We start from the raw sequence: 20,008 nt of genomic DNA, 5'->3' as shown, positions 1-20,008 counted from the left end.
ATTATAGCAGCTGCATTGACCACACGGCATGTCTGAGCAAAATGATTTTGGTGTTCTAGAACAGCAGGGTCAAATCTGGCATGCCTGGGACCTTAATCTGGCTTCCCAGGGTTCCCCAGATGAACATATTCCAGTTACCATACTCCCCAAATCTTTCTTCCAACAAGTGAACCTGACTTTTATGCAAGTTGATGAAGAAGGTAATTTCTAATAGGCTTCTGCTCATGCTTAGTTCCTGGCAGTAAGAGCTTTAAACTAACATGTGCAGGGTGGTGGTTTTTTTTTTTGTTTTTTTTTTTTGTTTTTTTTTTTGCCTTTGGCTCTTAGAATATGGCCCTCAGAGTTAAATTGGGCCCTCAGGATACAAAAGGATCACACCCTGCCCTTACGGGATATCTGAATAACCTACTTCTCCTGTAAGAACCTGCCTGTGGTTTAAGATCTATTTCAGAGGCCTTTCACATGGTCTTCCAATAAGAGGCTGGACTGGTGAACACATGGGACAGGGCCTTTTTGTGGCTGCTCTCTAATTGTGTAACTCCCTCTCTGCCTGGGGATGTTAGAGTGGCTCCTGCCCTGTTTAGCGTTAGGAAATTATTTATTGTACATGAGGACTGAGTGGCTTTGAATGTAATTCTGCTCTCTATTTTTAAAAGATTTCTTCTTACCTGGTTTTGTTTTTCTGTCTCCTCAGGGGGATTTTTGGTCCAAATGATGACTAATAAATAATTTTATAAATATATAAGCAAAAAGGCTAAAGATACAAACTATTCCTTGCTTTGTCTATGATTTTTTCTGAGGTTAATCAGTTTCAGTCTTGCTTTATTTGGCCCTGGAGAATGCTTGTATTTAAAATCTCTTCTTTTTGTTTACAGGCTTCTCAATGCCAACAAGATCAACTGCCTGAGGGTAAACACATTTCAAGATCTGCATAATCTCAATCTGTTATCTCTCTATGACAATAAACTGCAGACTATCAGCAAAGGGCTTTTCACACCTCTGCAATCCATTCAAACTCTGTGAGTATTCAAGAATTTAATATATGGGTTCTAGCGGTTCGCCTAGTATTTGTTTCCTATAGATGTTTTTACAGATGGACATACTTCATCCTATGATCCTTTCTCAACCTCTTAATCCTGAGTCTGAAACAACATTATGTCTGCTGTGTGCCTGAGAAAGAGACCCAGTACATTACTGAATCTGAAGCAATTCCATTCCATGGATATTGAGGTACTGATGGCTTGCAGTATAGCGAAGGGAATGGAAGAAAAGCATGTTGGGTGCAACAGATATAAAAATAGTAGGAAGGACTGAAAGAAAAGAGGGAGAGAGGGTAAAAGAATAATGGAGAAATACCTGGCAATAACTTTTTGAAAACAAAGATTAAGGCAACAATCCTGTATCCACTTTCTTGGAAATAAGCCCCACTGAATGCAATGAGACTTGCTTTTGAGTAGAAGTCTGTAGGATTGCACTATAAGCATATAGTATTTGACTTCCCTTCCTGACTCAAGACAACTGGAGAATTGGAGGACAGTGTGTATGTAGCTGTCAGTGATACAATCAGAATCACCGTAATACAGTCACATTTCACTGTAACATAATACGAGAGAGTGTTTTCTCTTGGCAGTGGCCCTTTTAGGAATTTCTGGTCATAGTAGAGAGCCCTGATGCTTTATAGTAGCCGTCTGTGGCTGTTCTTGCTGACATGGCTAACCCTGCTGTTGAAAAGTGATTTGCTCCAGGATACAGCTAAGCAAGTCTGTTGTATTGCTGCAGTGGCGGGTGAGCCTCACTCTCCTCCAGGCAGTAGCATGAGGAATCATATGATCACTTCCTATGTTGCATGTGCAATGCACTCCTGTTGCATAGAAAATTGGTAGTCTGAAGAAAACCCAATTTAATTTTGGAGAGCCAAGGTTTAGGTTAGGCACCAGAGATGGAACTGGGGCATAAAGGAGAAAATCCTCCTTGGCAGAGCTCACCTCCCTGATTTCTTTGCTGCTGTGTCCAACAGTGTCCTCCTGCCAGTGGAATGAACACAACTGGCAGATCAGATTCCTCTGCCTTTCTGAGTGCCTCCTCAGATCTGCTCTGGAGGGTTAGAGGACCGTCTTGATAAGATTTTCTTATTTTATTTTTATCCTCTTTTAATTCTTCCTGCAAGGACCCAAGACACTTACTTGGTCCTCCTCCTCTCCATTTTTTAATCCTTACAACATCCCTGTGAAATAGATTAGACAGAACTGTAAAGCACAGGAGGGGAAGCAAATTCCCATTGCTTAAGCAGAGGTCCGCTCACATTATACTGGATTTAGCCTCAAGTAATTAAGCAATGGGTTCCAAAACCAGGAACAAAGTTCCTTCTAAACATCAGAATCTGGTTTTATACTTCTATATCATTTTCTTGCATCTTTGTCTTAAACTACATTCCCTTAGAAATGTTTGCTCAATGGTTTTATATGACCGAAGTATTCAGTATCAATCAGTAACAGTCCTTACCAAAAGCTGCATATCTCATGGATAATGAAATTTAATGTAAAATTACACTCCCATTCTTACCAAGTAAACATGGCATATCATTATACCATTTTTGGCCATGGAGTCTTTGTTAAAATATTATTTTTCCAAATATCAATTTGATATATTTTTGTTTTCTTTTGTGTCTTACAATGAAAGATGGTATCAAGTTATAAGGATTAAGAGAAGAGTCAAAATTGTTTTATTTTATTAGATATGTTGTATATACCATTTTTGACAGTTTCTTGGATAGCCATTCATCGCAATAGTGTGAGAACGTCTTTCTTAAAAGTAAGCTAGGCTGCTTGGCTCCATCAGATATGTTTTTAGTTAAACTATTATTAGGAAGAATTTAGTAAGGTCAAAAGATGGGTCTTTGGGCTGATTTGCCTCTTTGTCTCCCTTCCTGTTCCCTCACAGCTTGTATTGTTCAAATTCTTAGCATGTAGCCATACTCTATGTTATCCAATCCATCTAAACTTATGATTAGTTGCATAAAATGACACTTTGTATGGAGCAGTTACCACAGAGTAACCACTTGAAACTTCTGCAAAATGGCAGCTGGTATTTTGTGTTCTAACTTGCCTTATAGCCCAATGTAGTTTCTTCACACTCTGCAGACAAACATAGGAGGCAAACCAATCATATGAGAAGCTGGTGCGTGACAACAGCTTGCTGATGGATCAATGGCTGCCATAAAACAGAGGATGGTTTTGTGTTTTCGTTTTTCTGTGCAATTACCTTGTGATGCTTCATTTGTTTATATAACTTTATTTTGATGTTTTGGGTATAGTAGGATCATTCAAACATACATTTCATAAGTTACAGAAAATTACTACTAGCCAATGAAACAGTAATGGAAAATAGCAAATAGTAGTTAATGTTGTCACAAATAATTAGCCAAGTTGAATAAAATAATTGTAAGACGTGCTGTACCTTTTGGTGTAGTTTTATATGGCAAATCATTATAATCTTTTATGCTCTTAGAAATATAATAAATAAATCATGTTTCCCCTTTTTTTATTCATTCTGTATATGAAATTAAGAACAGCCCTAGTTACAGGATAGAACATTTTTTCCACGGATTATATATAAATCAACTTCGTCCTTGGGTATGGCAGGATGAGTTTCTAATAAATACTGACTTTGTAGGTGTATTAGTCTGGTTTTGTTTTCATGACCAATATTGTTGGAAAAGTTAAAATTAACGCTTAAGCGTCCATGCATTTTAGGTAAGATTCTATTGATTCTGACCAATATATTTAGACTTCCATTGCATTCTTGAAAGGAGACCTCTGATTCCACTAGAGTCTTCTGAGGTAGAGTATATGAGTTTACATATTCTCAGTCTGATCTCTAGAAAGCTTTATTTTTCTGGGGGGTAATTCTTCTCAACAATATATTTCTAATTAGAAGCATTTGACTGAAATGTGTATCCGGCTTTCTACTGGAAAAAAAAGAGGTAGCTTTGTAGACAGAAGATATGTGCCCCTTGTAAGTAGGATTTACTGTATTATTTTTTGTTTCCTCTTGAAAAGGCTAACTGCAGAATTAATTAGCTTAAATAAATAAATAAATATGGCTCACAAAATGTCTTCCATTCAAGTGAAGCTCCATGCAGCTTCCGCCAGGCCTGGTGCATGGGAAGCTGATTCAATTACTCTACTCTTCAATTTTGTGTTTGTAAGAAACATTGATGGAGCACAGTGTCACAGGTCACTTCTGGTGAAACATCCCATCCCTCTTGCAGGCATTTAGCTCAGAATCCATTTGTGTGCGACTGCCATTTGAAGTGGCTGGCTGATTACCTGCAAGATAATCCAATAGAAACCAGCGGTGCTCGATGCAGCAGCCCACGTCGCCTTGCCAACAAACGAATCAGCCAGATCAAGAGCAAGAAGTTCCGTTGCTCAGGTAATTCATTTATCCAGACTGTACTGCACTTTCAGTTCAAAAATAAGCAAGTCCGCAGAGCCTGCTAATCAAATCTGTAGGACAGTGTTTGCTGTAATGGATATTATGTAGCATCTTTCTGAAATTAAATTTGAGGAATTGGATTAACTCTCCAGAAAACCTATTTACCTTTTGCATTAAAAGAGAAGCAAACCTTTAGGTTGTCTTGAGATTTATTTACTTATTTTAGTTAAAAGAGAGGATGTAATTTTAGAAGAATGCAGTGCTATATGGTGCTTTTAAAAAGAGTTAAGGTGCAAATGATGCCTAGTGCCAAATATTGCAGAGATGCAGAAAGATGAAAAAAAAAATGTTCTTCAGTCAAATCCAGAGTTGTTTACTTAATTCACTAATTTAAAAAATTCTTTCTAGGCCAAAGAAAGGGTATGTCAGGAGAACTTTTCTGCCAGTGGCTGAAAGCATGTTGCAAGCTAGTTGTAGTTACGTCATAGATTCACAGCTGACATTGCAGTGCTGAATATCCCTGCTTGTCGTACATGTGAAGATTGTTTCTGAGGCCTCGTTTCTGAATCTGTTTTGAGCATGATGCTTCAGGATGTTGGGGGAGCAAGGAGATAGAAAGGAGCAAAAGATAGGCAAGTCAGCTGGGGACGGTCTTGCTGCAGGTTTGCTGCTGCATAAAAACTAACATGTTGTGTGTTTGCATGGAGGTGCTACAAAATAACCTTCACAGTCCCCAGCCATTAGGAGAAGCAGAAAAATTAATGGAGGAAAAGCTTTTCACAGGCCCAAACAAGTCTCATGACTCATTTGTCAGAAGAAGCCTACAAATGCAAACTGCACTCTGCCTGGCACTCAGTAAAACTGCTTGTGTTGATGTCTGGTTGTGTCTGCCATAATGGAGCATTATGAAGCCCGTAACAAACCTACAGAGAGAAAACATGTTTAAATGTGCTTGAAAAATCTAACTTAGTTTAATTAAACCAATGGATTTTAGTCATATTCTTTCGAAGAGTCTGTAGAAGAAAATACACAGAATTACATTTGTAAAATGAACAATAAACAGCAAAAGCAAATTCGATACATATTGCACACACCTTTATATATACTAGTTTTAAAATTGCCTTCTGAAAACTCAGAGTGATAAATCTGTTTAACTCAATAACTGGCAGAAGAAAAGCTATTTCTATTCTTTCCATAAGGTGTTGGCAGTGCATGGGTTAACACACTGAAAGACATGGGGAGGCAAGGACAAAACATATCCCCACAAGTTGGCCTGTTACTCCATTCCACACCACCATCATTACAGAAATTGTTTGGCTTCTCTTCTGTAAGCATCGTGTTTTCCCAGGGACCGTATCATATAGATGGCATCTAATCAATGAGCCTTTGTGCTGCAAAACAGTGGAGAAAAGCAGTGGTTATGATCTTCTATACAATCACTGCATGTTGGCTAAGACTTGACGACTCTAAGCATCCCAATAACACCAGTTAAAACTGGCACAGTTAAAATTGACCAGCGTTATTAGCTAAGCATTTTATTGCCCATTGTATCTATGGCCCTATAGCTGATCCAAAGTGATGCATCTTGCTAGCATGAGCAAAACAATATTGTTTTAAGAAGTCAAGTATTGTCTTCATCTGCTTGCTCTTATTGTAAATTCCTTACACAAACATGCTTTCTACATGTAGCAGTATGGTGCTTATTTCAGGCAAATATTTCAGGATTTTTTATATGACAGAAAATCATTAAGTGGATTGAGAAGAAAAAAATCACTGTCATCTTGCAATACTTTCACATAAAAGCGAGCATAATTACTTTTTCCCTCTTAAATGGACTATGATGAACTGTGTTCCTTCTTCTCCTCAATACACCATCATTCATAAGTTTTTTTTATCAGTACCGTAAAAGCAATATTTATTAATTTATTTTATTTATTTTCCGATTATATTCTGCCCTTTTCCTACAAAGGGCTCAAGGCAGCTTACATCATTGTCCTCTTCCATCTTATCCCCACAACAACAACCCTGTGAGGTAGGTTGGGCTGAGAGTCTGTGACTGGCCCAAAGTCACCCAGTTGGCTCCATGGCTGAGCGGGGACTAGAACCCAGATCGTCTGAGTCCCAGTCCCATGCTCTTAACCACTACACCACACTGGCTCTCAAATATAATTTGTACATAAATGTGAGTTATGCTTGCAAAGTATTAATTGACATTTACATAGTTTAATTTACAGTGCAACCGTCTCATTTGATTCATGGTGTGTCTTTGATCCAGCAGAGGGTTACACAACTCAGATTGGAAGTGCACAGAAATGTACAGGGGGAGGGGAGGGAAAGTCTCATTGAAACACTAAAGCTCGGTTTGCATGACTTTGAATTTTCTCTCATTCTTTCTATTTTATTTTCCATATCAATTTAGAAAAATCTTACACCTTTGAGAATTGAAACTTTTTTCAAATTAATTTGCATAGCCTTTACACAATAGAAAGTTATCTCCCTCTGTTGATGAAAAGCATCAATGGTTTGCTGGTGAACTTCTCTGAATATTTCTAAGAGGAAAGCATGTGGAATAGAACTGTTTCTCTACCAATCACAAATAATCACTATGTTGAGAAAAACCTCAGAAAGCTGCCTTTATTTTAGTGGCCATTACTTTCATCATTTCCAAGAGATGGTGAGGAAATTAAAATATAGTATTGATTTGTACTTTGGGGGCTTTGAGACCCAGAAGAAAAGTCCTTTGGTGTTGTTAAGTTAATTAAATTCCTTCATAAATTTAGACAGCATAAGACAGCTTTCCTGAGAACAAAATGTTTAATTTATGCTTAGGGGTCAATGTATTATTTTTAATAAGAGTTTCACATATAAGTTTTAATTATTAAAAGGGCTCAGATTTATATTCTTGTTCTACAGACTATGAGTAAGTGAAAGAGTAAGACAGAATTTTCTAAGGTTTTCTTCTTAGATTAGATGGGAAGAGCCAGGAGGTTGCCCTGGAGCTGATCCTGAGTATAGATGAAGGCTTCTTAGCCCCAGCATAATTATCCATCAACATTTCTGGTGAATGATGCTATTTCCTCTTTTTTCCACCATGATACTTAAGTTTTGGTGAGTGGAAATTACAAGCCAAATCTTCAGATTTACAGCTGAAATCATTATGATCGAGTGTCATTAACTTCAACACAGTTTATATCCAGGTAAATTCATATAGGATTGCTGCCTAAGGATACATAGCACAAGTAGGAAATTATGATAAACTAACTGCAAAAAATATATTGTTAACGTTGTGTATAGTGGTGGTTCTAAGCTTGGGTATGTCATAAGTTTACCATAGGATTTAAACCAATAGAACACAGTGCATTTGTCTGCAAACACATCTTTCTTGTATCAGTATACACCTGAAATGTAATACGTGAAGCTAACCTTAAAATTAATGTTTTCATAGCGAAATTTTCTTGGAAGTTTGTTGTTTCATAAGATATAGCAAGGGAAAAGGTGGTAGGATATTAATATGACATATTTTCATGATTGGCTTAATTTGCAGAATATGTAGTATTTTTCTCTCCCATCTTCAGGGAAAGAAAATCAAATTCTGCTGTTTGATGTAAAATTCCCATACTGCTTGACACTGCACTGTGAAGTAAGGCTACTCTGCAAATCATTAAACTGTATAGAATGGGCTTTATGTGTGGACAGTTTTAGGACTGAAGGAGAATGTTGGATGAGGGCACATTTTCCTAGCAACAGCCCTGCTGTGTGTTCAAGATAAATGAGCATGTGTTATCCCATGTGTTCAAGAAAGAGAGAGGGGATATTCTGTCATTTTTGCTAGCAGCTATAAAATGGCACAGCAGTCTTCAGCTGAACTCGCTCAATGGGAGCAAGCATCCAGCGAGACTTGCCTGCTCTGTTTCACCAGAGGTTTTTCTCCTCAGCAAGCTGGTCTGCTTGGCTTATTTTGATTAAGATAACTGCTGTACAGCTTTGTTTTCTAAGGGGAAATCAAGGAATCCAGCAGCAGATTGTACTTGCTCAGTGATAGCCGGGCATCACTTTGGAATTGGCAGGGCTCTTTGATTAGTGAGCTGCTCTACAGCGCATGCTGCCATTGGCATGAAAAATACTGCTTCACTCTGTGAAATCTCTCTCTCTCTCTTTCTTTTTCCTCCCCTCCTTTTACCACATTAGACTAGCAGTTGATTGATCTATCCACATTCTGTCCTATCCTTGTTAACAAAAGAATGTTTAAAGGAAACAAAGTCACTGGAGCTTTGCCCTCTGCTACCGTAACAATATGAATTTGTTTCCCATTTGAAGCTCTGATAACCAAATGCATTTGCTCAGTATCCGTGGCCTTTGATTCTTGTTCTGTTTAACTGATTTAATTAGCTGTTACAAGGCAAGATAGCTGTCATACACACCAGTAACACAACTAACAATGAAGTAAGACAATGAACCATCTGCCAGCAGGCACCTCTGTGTCAGATACTGCCTCTGAGTAAGTCAATCTAAACAGTATTGGTGCAAATATGGAAGACTGATGACTAAGCACTTGCATATTTAGTGACACTTTCCTGTAACTTCTAGGATTACAGCAGAATTCTTTGTGTCAGAGTACCCTAGCTCCCACTTATCAGTAGCTGTCAAAAGCATTTATAGAACAAAGCAGGTCTCTGCAGTATGTTGCATGTCTTCTTGAGTTCTCAGTAACTGCATCTTGATACCAAGTCCAAAGTGGTGTCAAGTGCATCATCTGTTTTTTGTTCCACCACTTGAGTATGTGCTGAATGGAGACAGGCAACCTCTCCCCCCCCCAAAAAAAAAAATTAAAATCCACTGTACTTGCTACCTAATTGAAAAACAGTCAGCTGTAACAAAAGTTACACACAGTGGCAATTTAGCAACAGTCTTATTGGTAGTGATTGTCTGTTTTCGTACAGGCTTGTCAAAATGACAGAATGATTTTGCCTTTCTGTATAAAATAATGTAAAGGAAATGCAGCTAAGCATAAAGGCAACCCACTGTTATTTCAGGACAAATAAAAATAATATGAATTGAAAATAAACCTAAAAATGTAACATCTAGTGCAAGTCCTAAGCATTCAGTTTTCTTATGATGAGGTGTTTTCTTCATGCACCATAAGATCAGAACACCTCAGCTTGAACCAGTTTGATACCAGTTTAACTATCATGGTTTTTCCCCAACAGCCCTGGTGTTCACTGTTTAAAGCTACCTAGAACAACATTTTCCAGGATTACTGGGCAAAAGTAGATGACAACTATAATCCTATGCATATTTACCTGCATCTCCCATAAGCATCTGGTTGGTCACTGTGGGAACATGTGCCTTTTGATCCATTACATTCTTAGGAGAGCAAGCTGGAGTGGGCAGCTTGTGGCCTTCCAAGTGTTTTGGCCTCCCATTCCCAGTGCCCCTCACCATTGGCCATGCTAACCACATCTTATGGGATGTAGGCAAAAATATTTAGAGGGTCACAAGTTTTGTAAAAAGTCCTGTTGGGGTATGAATTAGAGTGTCCTTTAAGTATACCTCTCGTTAACTATGAACTGCTTCACACATGACTGTCTTGCTGCTTAACGACCGCTGATATGTAGGGGAGAAGTCAGTATTGACATGCAAGCATGTCTTGTTTGCCCCATATATTTGTCCTGAGAACCTGCAAGCATTTGGTTCAGAAGAGCACTGACTAGAGATAAAAGGAAAGCACTCCAATATTGAAATGATTTGTAAAAGGTAACTGTGACCTCAGAGCCCTTCTATCCATTCATATTCCTTTCATATCAGATTTGTCTTTCTGATGACTCTACTGCATCTATTAAGTGATCCGTTTGTCTTAACTCATTATTTGCATAAGGGGTTAATTTTGTTTTGCAAGTGTTGCAAAATACATGACGTTGCCGGCATGTAGATTGGGTCCTACCATGTAGATTCCATGGCTTATGTAGCAGTGCCAGCCCATATGCAACACCCGATGTTTCAATCTTGTCTCCCATGTGACGCCCCCACAAGATGGAAACTATTTTTAGCGACAGCCAAGTATGAATTAGCCTTCTTACAGGAGTTTTGTTAGCTTTTATTGTATTGGTTCATGGGGATGTGCATTATTGGAGTGGAACTGAATGTTAAGACTATTCTCACTTCTGGAAAATCTAGTGCAACCATTCCCATGCCGGTGATCTGTTGGGCTACAACTCTCAGCACTCCCCAGTCAACCCTGTTGTAATCCAACACATTTGTACCAAGTTGGTACTTTGAAATCAAGCTCATAGCTGCTATGATTGTTTTTTCCTGAGACCGAATGACAGATACAAAGCAAGGAAAGTCTGCTAAGTAGAACATGGACCTGAAATGAACTGTACTGCGTTTAAAAGCAGTCTGCCTAAGCTTCCTCGTTTCTAGCAAAATTTTGGAAAATACTAAGTGATGTGCATTGGCACCAATTTCCTGGTGCTTCATTGATGCTGGGTGAAAAATTTGGAAACATTGGGACTGACAACACGTGAAGAAGACTAGGAAGTTCAGCATAAGAGTGCATTCCTAATCAGTGTTTAGTTATATGTCAACCAAGAAAGAACTCAATATTATAGATTCTATTCTACAAAACAGCAGTGATGAAACTCCATATATCAAAATACAATATATTAGTTCCTTGCTGTACCATTGTTATTTTAAGAAGAGGTATTTTAAAGGGGAGTGGGGAGGACCCACCACTACCAAATGCTGATTATCAAATAAATCATAACAAAAGAATACATTTAACAAAAATGTATTGCTCCTAAGAGAGGATTGGTAGCAAATTGACTCAAGAATAACAATATTCTATGAATGTATTAAATGCCAGATGCTGTGCTTAATAGTAGTATGGACACTGTTGCTCATGGTATATAATCTGTTGAACTTTCATCACAAACCTTTAACTGAATTTTGACTGTAACAGCTTCTGAAGTTTCTGGTTGATGGTCTCAAGCACTAACCATCTGCAATTGTAGCAATAAGTATTGACTCCTTGAACTCCAGCTTTTTTATGCATGGGAGAAGTGGACAGCAGCTCGCAGTGAAATCTCCAGCTTGTGCTTCTCCATGCTGTTTCTTCTCAACGCTCCTCTCTCTTTGGCGGCTGCCTAACACTGACTCTGCCTGTTGATGGGATTTTCCTTTGTGCTTGATCTAACCATGTGGTAGAACAATACAAATTGAACATGGTTCTGTCAAGCACCATGGAAGGTTCCATGCTTTCCTGCAGCATGGCATGCTGGGATACTTCTGCTGTTTTCTGCAGCATCAAAAGGTGAGAGATTTCCTCATTTGGCCGGGGAAAGTAAACAAGGAGACTTTATGGCAATGAGAACTGTGATCAATTCCATAGAGTTAAACAGGCTTATACAGATCTCACATTTGGAAATCCACTAATTGATAAAAGCATTCAGGGAGCAATTTTGCCAACAGCTTGCATATGAAACAGCTGTACCAAATTGTATTAATTCCTCTCAAAGTGAACAAATATTGAACTGGGTTGATTTATTAAATTATGTTCCAGCTTTAGTGGTGACTCCATAAATGGTGTCAGCTTCGTTACTGAAGACTGTAAGATGCAATATTGGGGTACTATATTGCATGGTACCCACTCTTGAACAGCAGTGTGCATGTCTAATAAGTTTTTGGTTATAAAATAATTGTCCTTGAAAGTGGACATGAGCAGGGAGAATATGGAAAGCTGTGGAATTCATAGTTTCCGTAATTCATGGTAATCAACTACAGTGTGGATATAGCATGTGGGGACTTGTTTCTCTCACTTGGTGACTTTTAAAACAGCTTCCTGCAGAGAAAAGATTATTGAGTTGCCTGCCGAAGGACTCTGAGTATCTGCCATGCAGCCAATGCCTCTTATGAAGGATTCGGGGGCACAGGGCATGCATTCCATTTACCAGCAGCACTGGCTGGACTTCAGGGACACCACTGTTTCTCTGCACTACGAGAGTGCCCTGAAACACAGGAAACTCTCCTACAGCTGTAATTTTTAGGGAAGGGCTGGCCAACATGTCTGCTAACTGCATGCAGCCACCCTGACCTTGCTTGCAAGATAAGCACCCAACTGCCTCACTCTTGCTGCTCAATTCAGCAGCATGAAAGCAGCAAGGTGGTGTGTGGTGGGTGTACTTTGAAAATTTAAAGTAGCAGTTTGTCACTGACAGTTAACAATATGTTGGAAGCAAAAAGCTGACATTTTAAAGTTATATAGCCCCTGTTTTCTGCTGCTGTGCCACCAAGGTTCAGCAGCACAATGCCATGTTCTAAAATGGGACTGCCTGCAGCAAATCCAGCAGCAGGGTTAGTGGTTCCTGATCCCTGGAACCCTTATACCATCTTGTACTCTGGCAGAACATCAATAGTGGCTTGGCAAGTTGATTCATTGGAATTAATTATATTAGTTTCTCCTTTTTGCCCGAAGAAACTAAAGGTAGTATGTGTTGCCTTCCTTTATCTTATCCTCATAAAAAGACTAAGAAGTGGCAGATCCAATGCCAGCTCATGAGCTTCATGTCTGTGAATCATCATCTCCTTAGTCCTTCTTGGCCACTGCTAAAGTATCCCATCTCTAACTGCTAACTCCACAAATAACTGATCTTACTGTTGGGTATCTAAGTACACCCAGGATGCTGGGAAACTTGAAAACCTCTGGTCCATATGGACAGAATCCAATGGGGTGCTTAGGCCCCTACCAATTCTCTCCTGCTGTGCTGATTTTATTGTGCAAGCAACCCACCTCCACTTGCTTAGTGGAACTTTTCTACTTCTGGAACAAGCTGAAATGAGTGGAAATGCTCATTTCTGGAAGGGAACAAGCTGGTGGAGCATGTTAAGGAAGCTCTACCAACCTGCCTATTTGCAGAAATAAGTGTCTGGCTCATTTTGGAGCTTCTGTTAGGAAGCACTAAATCTCCCTTTCATAAGCAGTTGGTCCAGTTTGCGTAATGGAGTTGGCAGAACTCACCATTTCTGGGAGGGAATCACTGGAGTTAAGTGCCCAGTTGGATTTTGCCTTATAAATCTGCCAAGTAACATTTGTTCAGTGCTCCTCTTCTCCAGATTTCTAATGTGTTACAGAAATTCTTTTAACTATTTGACAGGATGATAATGGCAGCCAAGGTATCACAGGGTGAATCTGTACTGGATATCAAGTTTTCCAGCTGGCTACATGTGTAGTGTGGTAATTTGTAACTTGGTAAATTGATGTTTGTACTCTGATGTTTGCCTTCACCAAGTGTTGTTCATTCATTCACCTCTCCTGTTGAACATAAATATCTGAAAAGTAAGGATAGAAGCTGGTTTCCTTGAGTTTGCAGTCATCTTTTTCATGAGATGTGCAAGAGCAGGTCCCATGAGACCAAGATGAATGGAGCTACAACCTTGTTTTTTTACTTAAGTGATAAGAAATGACTTTCATAATAGACATTTTTATAAACCAATTGAAACTAATATACTTGTATAGAAAGTACCGGTGTGGTCTGAAAAACTGATTTCATATCAAGTTAGTTTTTCATTTTAAAGTTTTCTTTATTTACATTTTGAAACTGCAAAAAGTGTTTTCATTGTTACATTAGAGTTCTTAAAGTAATTTTATTTTCAGAGGTTCTTCTATAAGGCTCCCCTACCTTGATTTTTATAACTGAAGTAATGCTTGCCCATAATCCCTAATGTTGTAACTCTTGAATTGTACCATATCCACTTAAAGCCTCATGAGATCTTGCTGATAAAGGAATGTATGTAGAGATGGATGGACACATATAACTGGTACTGCAACCAGATGGCTGGCTTTCACATTAGTTTCCCTAATGGGAATAACATGATAGAGCTGCCACCTGTCCAAGTGATCTCAAGGCTCAAGTTAAATAGCAAATTTCCTCCTGTTGGCAGCTGATTGCTGCTGCCTTGCAGGTTGATTGGTAACTCAGAGTACTTGATGATGGCATGTGGTGTTTATCACCTTACACTCCATGGTTCTCCAGATAATTCACATTTAAAATGAGAATATACACATATATTTATAGTTAATAAGAGGACTCTTCTTTTTCCCTGCTGTTGCTGTGTCACCTGTACCATGTGTAAGGGTGGAGATGCTATGCCCTCACCTGAATCATTTCTTTGGTGTCTATAGAACTGAAGTGATTAGGACTCAAGTTACAATATTGTATAGAGTACAGAATTTCTTAATAGGCAGACTTTTAAAAGTTCAGTAAAAATTTTCAGATTTTAATATCATGCTTCCCTCCTGAAAAAGATATGGCTAGTGACTTTCATTGTAACAGGCTCAGGATTTATATGTGCATGGAATAGCAATTCTGATTTTCTAAGTATAAAGTATGTGCACGCTTAAGTATGATACTTAATATGTCAGTGTACTGGTGATAATTATACCCTCTTCCAAGTTGTGTAGTCTGTTCTAAAGAGAAATAAACAATTATGCATCAAGTAGACTTACCTTTGGAATTACTAATTTTTAATGTATGATGGTATGCTGCTGTTGAACTGGCTATTGATTCCAAAGACCTACTTTAGGTGCACCTGAGGGCTCAGATATTCCCAGTGAAATATTTGCCTTTTTCCTTTAAAATGTTCCTTGTTTCCCCTTCACCACACCCCAGGGTTAATAAGCAAAATACTTAAAAACATATGGTACAGTGGTAGTGGGAAGCTGTTTGAGAAATGCAAATCCAGAGGTCTCTGTGTGGCTCTGCTTGTGCAGTTCTTCATATTCACACTTACGTATCGAAAGTGACGTTCATTGATTGAATAAGTATTCATAGCAAACTTGAGTGGTTTACACGCTTCAGTGTGTGCTCATTGGCATACGAGATCTATTTCCAGGCAACAAACTAGATGTGCTACAACAGCCACATGTATCTCTTCAGTTGTCTTTCCCATTCATCTTTTAAAGGCCAGTCTATCATTAATGCAAAAAGAATACACCCATGACAAACCCCATTATTCTCCATTATTGAAACAAATTCCTACAATGCCAGCTCACATACTACATGCAAGCCGCTGGGGAGAACAGTGCTTGAAGCAACAGAGCAGGGTGAGAAAGTTTAGCTTCTTTCACCTGTGTGCTCCATTTCATATAAAAATAGCTCCATGATTTCATAAATGGGGCAAATGCATAAATAGATACATCTGTCTGTCTTTGTCTTATCTAGTTTGGCACAACTAGTTTGGCTCCAAGACATGCTTGCCAAAAGAAAGGAGAGATATTTGCTTTGTTTTGTTGCATCTTCCCTGAAATTTTACGATTCACAAGGCAATGCACAACTCATATTCCTCTTGGAATCTTCTTTTTTCTTCTTAACAGCATTTGTTACATTTTAGGTGACCTGAACACCTCACACAGATATGAAGTAAGGTTTGTTTGGTTTTGTTTGGTTCTGTTTTCCATTCCTAACTTGCAAATACAACTATGGAACTAAGTAAATTGTCAGAAGTGATTCAGTGAACCCAGTGCTTAGGCATGACTTGAACTCACTTCCCACAGCTAGCAAAAATATTGTCCTTGACTAAACTCACACAGATGAATGTGTGCCTCAGAAGCTCTGCTGTATTTGAAGAATCCCCCTGATCAAGTCATTGAATGTGTTTAAGTTTACCCAACTGGTGCAAAAGCTAAGCTACTTAGAGAACTCTTGGATTTCATCTTTCTGCCTGTTATGCTAACAGGATATCAGCAGTATTTGCTGGTTTTTAAAGAAAGAAAATATTGCCGTTTACTGGGTTTCTTTCCTAGGAGTTCACTTTTTCCATCTAACTCGCCCTCAGCCAGCCAGCCATGCCCACTATGCTGTAATGGATTCAGGCGGGGCAGTCTGCTACCCCCTCCTGTTTTATCCCCCCCCCCCCGCAACTGATACTCAACATTCTGCTCTAGCTCTTAGGGAGAACTAACCATGGTTAAACCTCACTGGATTTTTGTCATGGAGGAGGGTTGCTCCCTTTTGGCATTCTTGAAAGATATTTTGTATATTAAGCAAGCTTATGTTTCCTTCTTGTTGCTTAGTGATCCTATTTTAGTTCCAAGTTTATCTGAGGTAAATCTCCTGAAATAGCTATCAGATGCTAATTTTTTATTATGTTTCTTCTTTCCTTAAAAGAGAAATAACCCTGCAGTTCAAAGTCCTACATGCATTCCTTTATATTTTAACTCTCCACTTGGGTTGCACCGAGTTGCAGAAATATGCACAAAAAGGCATCCGTTATAAATATAACTAGTATTTACATATGAGGGCTTTGCTTATTCTTCCTGCAAAGCAGGTTTCAAGGGATGTGGGAACAGATTCTGAGGAGGAGGAAAGGTTGGAATCTACAGCTGAAATACAAACACCACATAAGCCAGGTGCTCATTGACAATCAATCAGTTCCAAATACTGTGTGAAATCTTACTGAGAATGCTAATGAGAAGCAGGGCAGATCAGGTATCATTAATCCCAGTGTCCAGCATCATGTAAAGATGAAAATAAGTAAAGAGCTGAGAAATGTTAGATACACCAAGCAATTGACCCCTAGGTATGGTTAGCAATTGGCCCCTAAACCACCTTTAAAGCATGGTTTGGTACATTCAGTTTGGAGGAAAGGAGAGGTATTTAGTCCAGAATCAACCTATCATTAGGCTGCCTTTCTATAATACTTATTGCAACTTTGCTTGTTTTTTCCTTACTGACTTCTACAATACTTTTAATTTCTACTTTAAAGTCAGCCTGGCTGATCAGTATGAACGTAATAAAGCCTCTTACTGAGTGGCCCATTGTTCTTGGAAGGAAGGAGTGAAGAAGGGTCCAGTTAAGCTTTCCTGCTTCCTGGTAGCACCTGCAAAATGGATTATAATACACTAAATTTCTTCATAATAAGATTACAAACAAACAGCTGGAAAAATATTGAGAGAGCACGGAAGGAGGCAGTGAGAATGGGTGGGGGTTTTAAATAACAGTATATTTCACATTTTCCATTCTCATCTAAACATATTATGTCTGAAACAATTTGTATTGATGTTTCAAATAAGCTACTTTAGGATTGCAATAACATTTTAATATCTAGCTTATTATTATGTTGTAATTTGTAGAGGAAAATGACATTTCCTTCAAGTGTCCACCAATTAGACAATGGGGTAGGTATGAGGATAAGATATTTATCTGGGAAATACTTCAGCCCTGTGATTTTGTAGATCATTGGGAAGAATATCGAGAAAGAAGGTATTCCTTCAAATAACCAGATTATGCTGTAAAATTCAAAATCTGTGCTTTAAGGTACGAGGTGTGTCCAGAAAGTACTGAGAATATTTTAAAAATTCTTTTACTGAAACATTTACAATTGAACATTGTCTTCTTCAGTGTATGCATCTTGTGAGTGTACACAACACTCTCAGTGATTTTTCCGTTCATCATAGCATCCCTGGAAGTTTTCAAGTGGGATGGTGTTCAGAGCCTGAGTAGTGGCTCTTTGGATGTAATCCACACTACCAAAATGCTGTCCTTTCAAACCATTCTTCATCTTTGGGAAGATGAAAAAGTTGCAAGGAGTCAAGTCAGGACTGGGGAAGCACCATGATATGTTTTTCAGCCAAAAACTTTCTGACAGCCAAAGCACTGTGACTTGGTGCATTGTCCTGATGAAGGATCCAAGTTGAGCTGATCTCAACTTATGCCATCAGTACACTTGTGCAGATGTTAGCACAGCTTCCCCATAAATTTTCCTCGCCATTTCCAACATTTCTGGTGCACTTTTAAGCAATTTCACATAATTTTATCACATACTGCTGTTCCAAACACGCTTGCATTATTCTTAATATGAGGCAATTGTACAGGGTGTCACAAAAAAGAATGTCTTGACTCTGACAGGGCTGGAATACAACTGGTCAGTGATCTAATTTATACCTGGCACACCACCCTCCCTTCACAGAGCCCTTCTTGTGCATAGAAACTTCAATTGCATTACTTTCTGGATACACCTCGTATGCCTGAAATCTAACCAGTATCCATGGCTACTTCTTTAAAAACTGGTATAATACAGAGTTTTTGAACAGTCTGTATTCTGGACAGACTTAAGGCTAGCTAGTTTCGTGGTTTCCTACAACAGAATTATGTAACATTTTCTGAACAGAAGTTTTTATAGATCTCTATTTTGCACAGCTTCTATGGATTGTAGCCATAACAAGTAGAAGTAATGTTCTTAAATTGATACAAGAATGCTTCCCCCCCCCAAAAAAAAATAAAAATCAAATACTCTGTAACAGCTTGGTTTTGCTTTTTACATAGGACCTTTTGAGGGTCCACTTGAAAATTAGTAGAATAACTTTCCCTTCCAGAACTGTATTTTCTAGAAAGTTAGTGCTTCATAGATAACTGAATTTGGCATTGACAAGTATATGTTGCAATTTCAACCAGCTTATAAAATCCTAGAGAAGTTAAAAACACTTGTTAAAATGGTAGGACAGAACAAATACTTTGAGAGAGAAATTCAGTTTTTCCCATAATGAACTATGAAGTGAGTGGGCAAGTACTGCCTGACTGAATGTATACTGGCAACTGTGATCACATACCCATTAATACATTGGCTGCCGTAAGCACAAGGATCAGATTTACTTCTCATTAATACTTGCTTTAAAAGCTGGAAAGATTGGTTTGTTGAGCCTGACTGCAAGGATTTTTCATTAGAACAAGTCAAAAAGGACCTGACAGTTGCAGACCATGCTGAATTGCAATTCTTTTGAGATGTGCGTGCACACACACACATACACATACACAATACCTCTGTTTACACACAGTACTTATTGTGATCAAAGTGGAATAATTGCAACTCATGTTACTTTCCGTTGCATTGTTCATGTGTTGTTTGTTAAACCAGAAACTTTGGTTTTAATCATATATGTGAAGTCAAAGCCTTGAGTTTTTGCCTTAATTTTTCTAACATACCATTTGTCATGTGACAAGTGCTAATACCACAGAAGATATTTGTGAAAAGGCATGGAATTGTCTTCTAAGAGACAACGACTTCCCAGTGTCTCTCTAGAACAACGCTAGAGTGAATTGACCCAACCATACGAGCACTTAAGGGCCTAAAAGAGAGAGCTGGGGTATCTGGTGATAAAGAAGTGGGTATTATAATTAGCATTATGGAAACCTAGTGGAGCAGAGATAACAAGTGGAACACAGTCACCTCTGGATATATAGGAATCAGGGAAGGGTGCACTGGAGGTGGTGTTGCCCTCTATGTTAAAGAGAGCATAGAGTCCAGCAGGCTTGATAATCTAAAGTGTGACGGCTCCTCCACAGAAGCACTACGTCATAGGAGTATGGTGTCATCCCCCAGACCAGAATGCTCAGGGAGATCTTGAGATGGGAACTGAAATCAGGGAGGCCTGCAACAAAGGCACTATTGTAATAATTGAGGACTTCAACTACCCACACATTGACTGGATAAATGTATGTTCCAGTTCTGATAATGAGGTTAAATTTCTCCATGTCTTAAATGACTGTGCCCTTGAGCAGTTGGTCCTTGAGCCAATTAG

The 20,008-nt window shown here is 38.7% G+C and overlaps 1 protein-coding gene across 1 annotated transcript in view; it reads left to right on the top strand.

Annotated features, from left to right (window-relative positions):
* SLIT3 (slit guidance ligand 3) overlaps positions 1 to 20,008 on the top strand; it is a 524,682-nt gene that overhangs the window by 366,002 nt on the left and 138,672 nt on the right. Inside the window, exons 13-14 of the mRNA XM_044453633.1 lie at positions 876 to 1,019; positions 4,271 to 4,434. Of these exons, the coding sequence (XP_044309568.1) occupies positions 876 to 1,019; positions 4,271 to 4,434 (308 nt within the window). The remainder of the gene's footprint in view (positions 1 to 875; positions 1,020 to 4,270; positions 4,435 to 20,008) is intronic.

The sequence above is a fragment of the Varanus komodoensis genome, unplaced genomic scaffold, assembly GCF_004798865.1.
Source record: "Varanus komodoensis strain SLA01 unplaced genomic scaffold, ASM479886v1 scaffold7_1, whole genome shotgun sequence".
Classification (NCBI taxonomy): Eukaryota; Metazoa; Chordata; class Lepidosauria; order Squamata; family Varanidae; genus Varanus; species Varanus komodoensis.
This window is presented reverse-complemented; position numbering and strand designations above follow the sequence as displayed.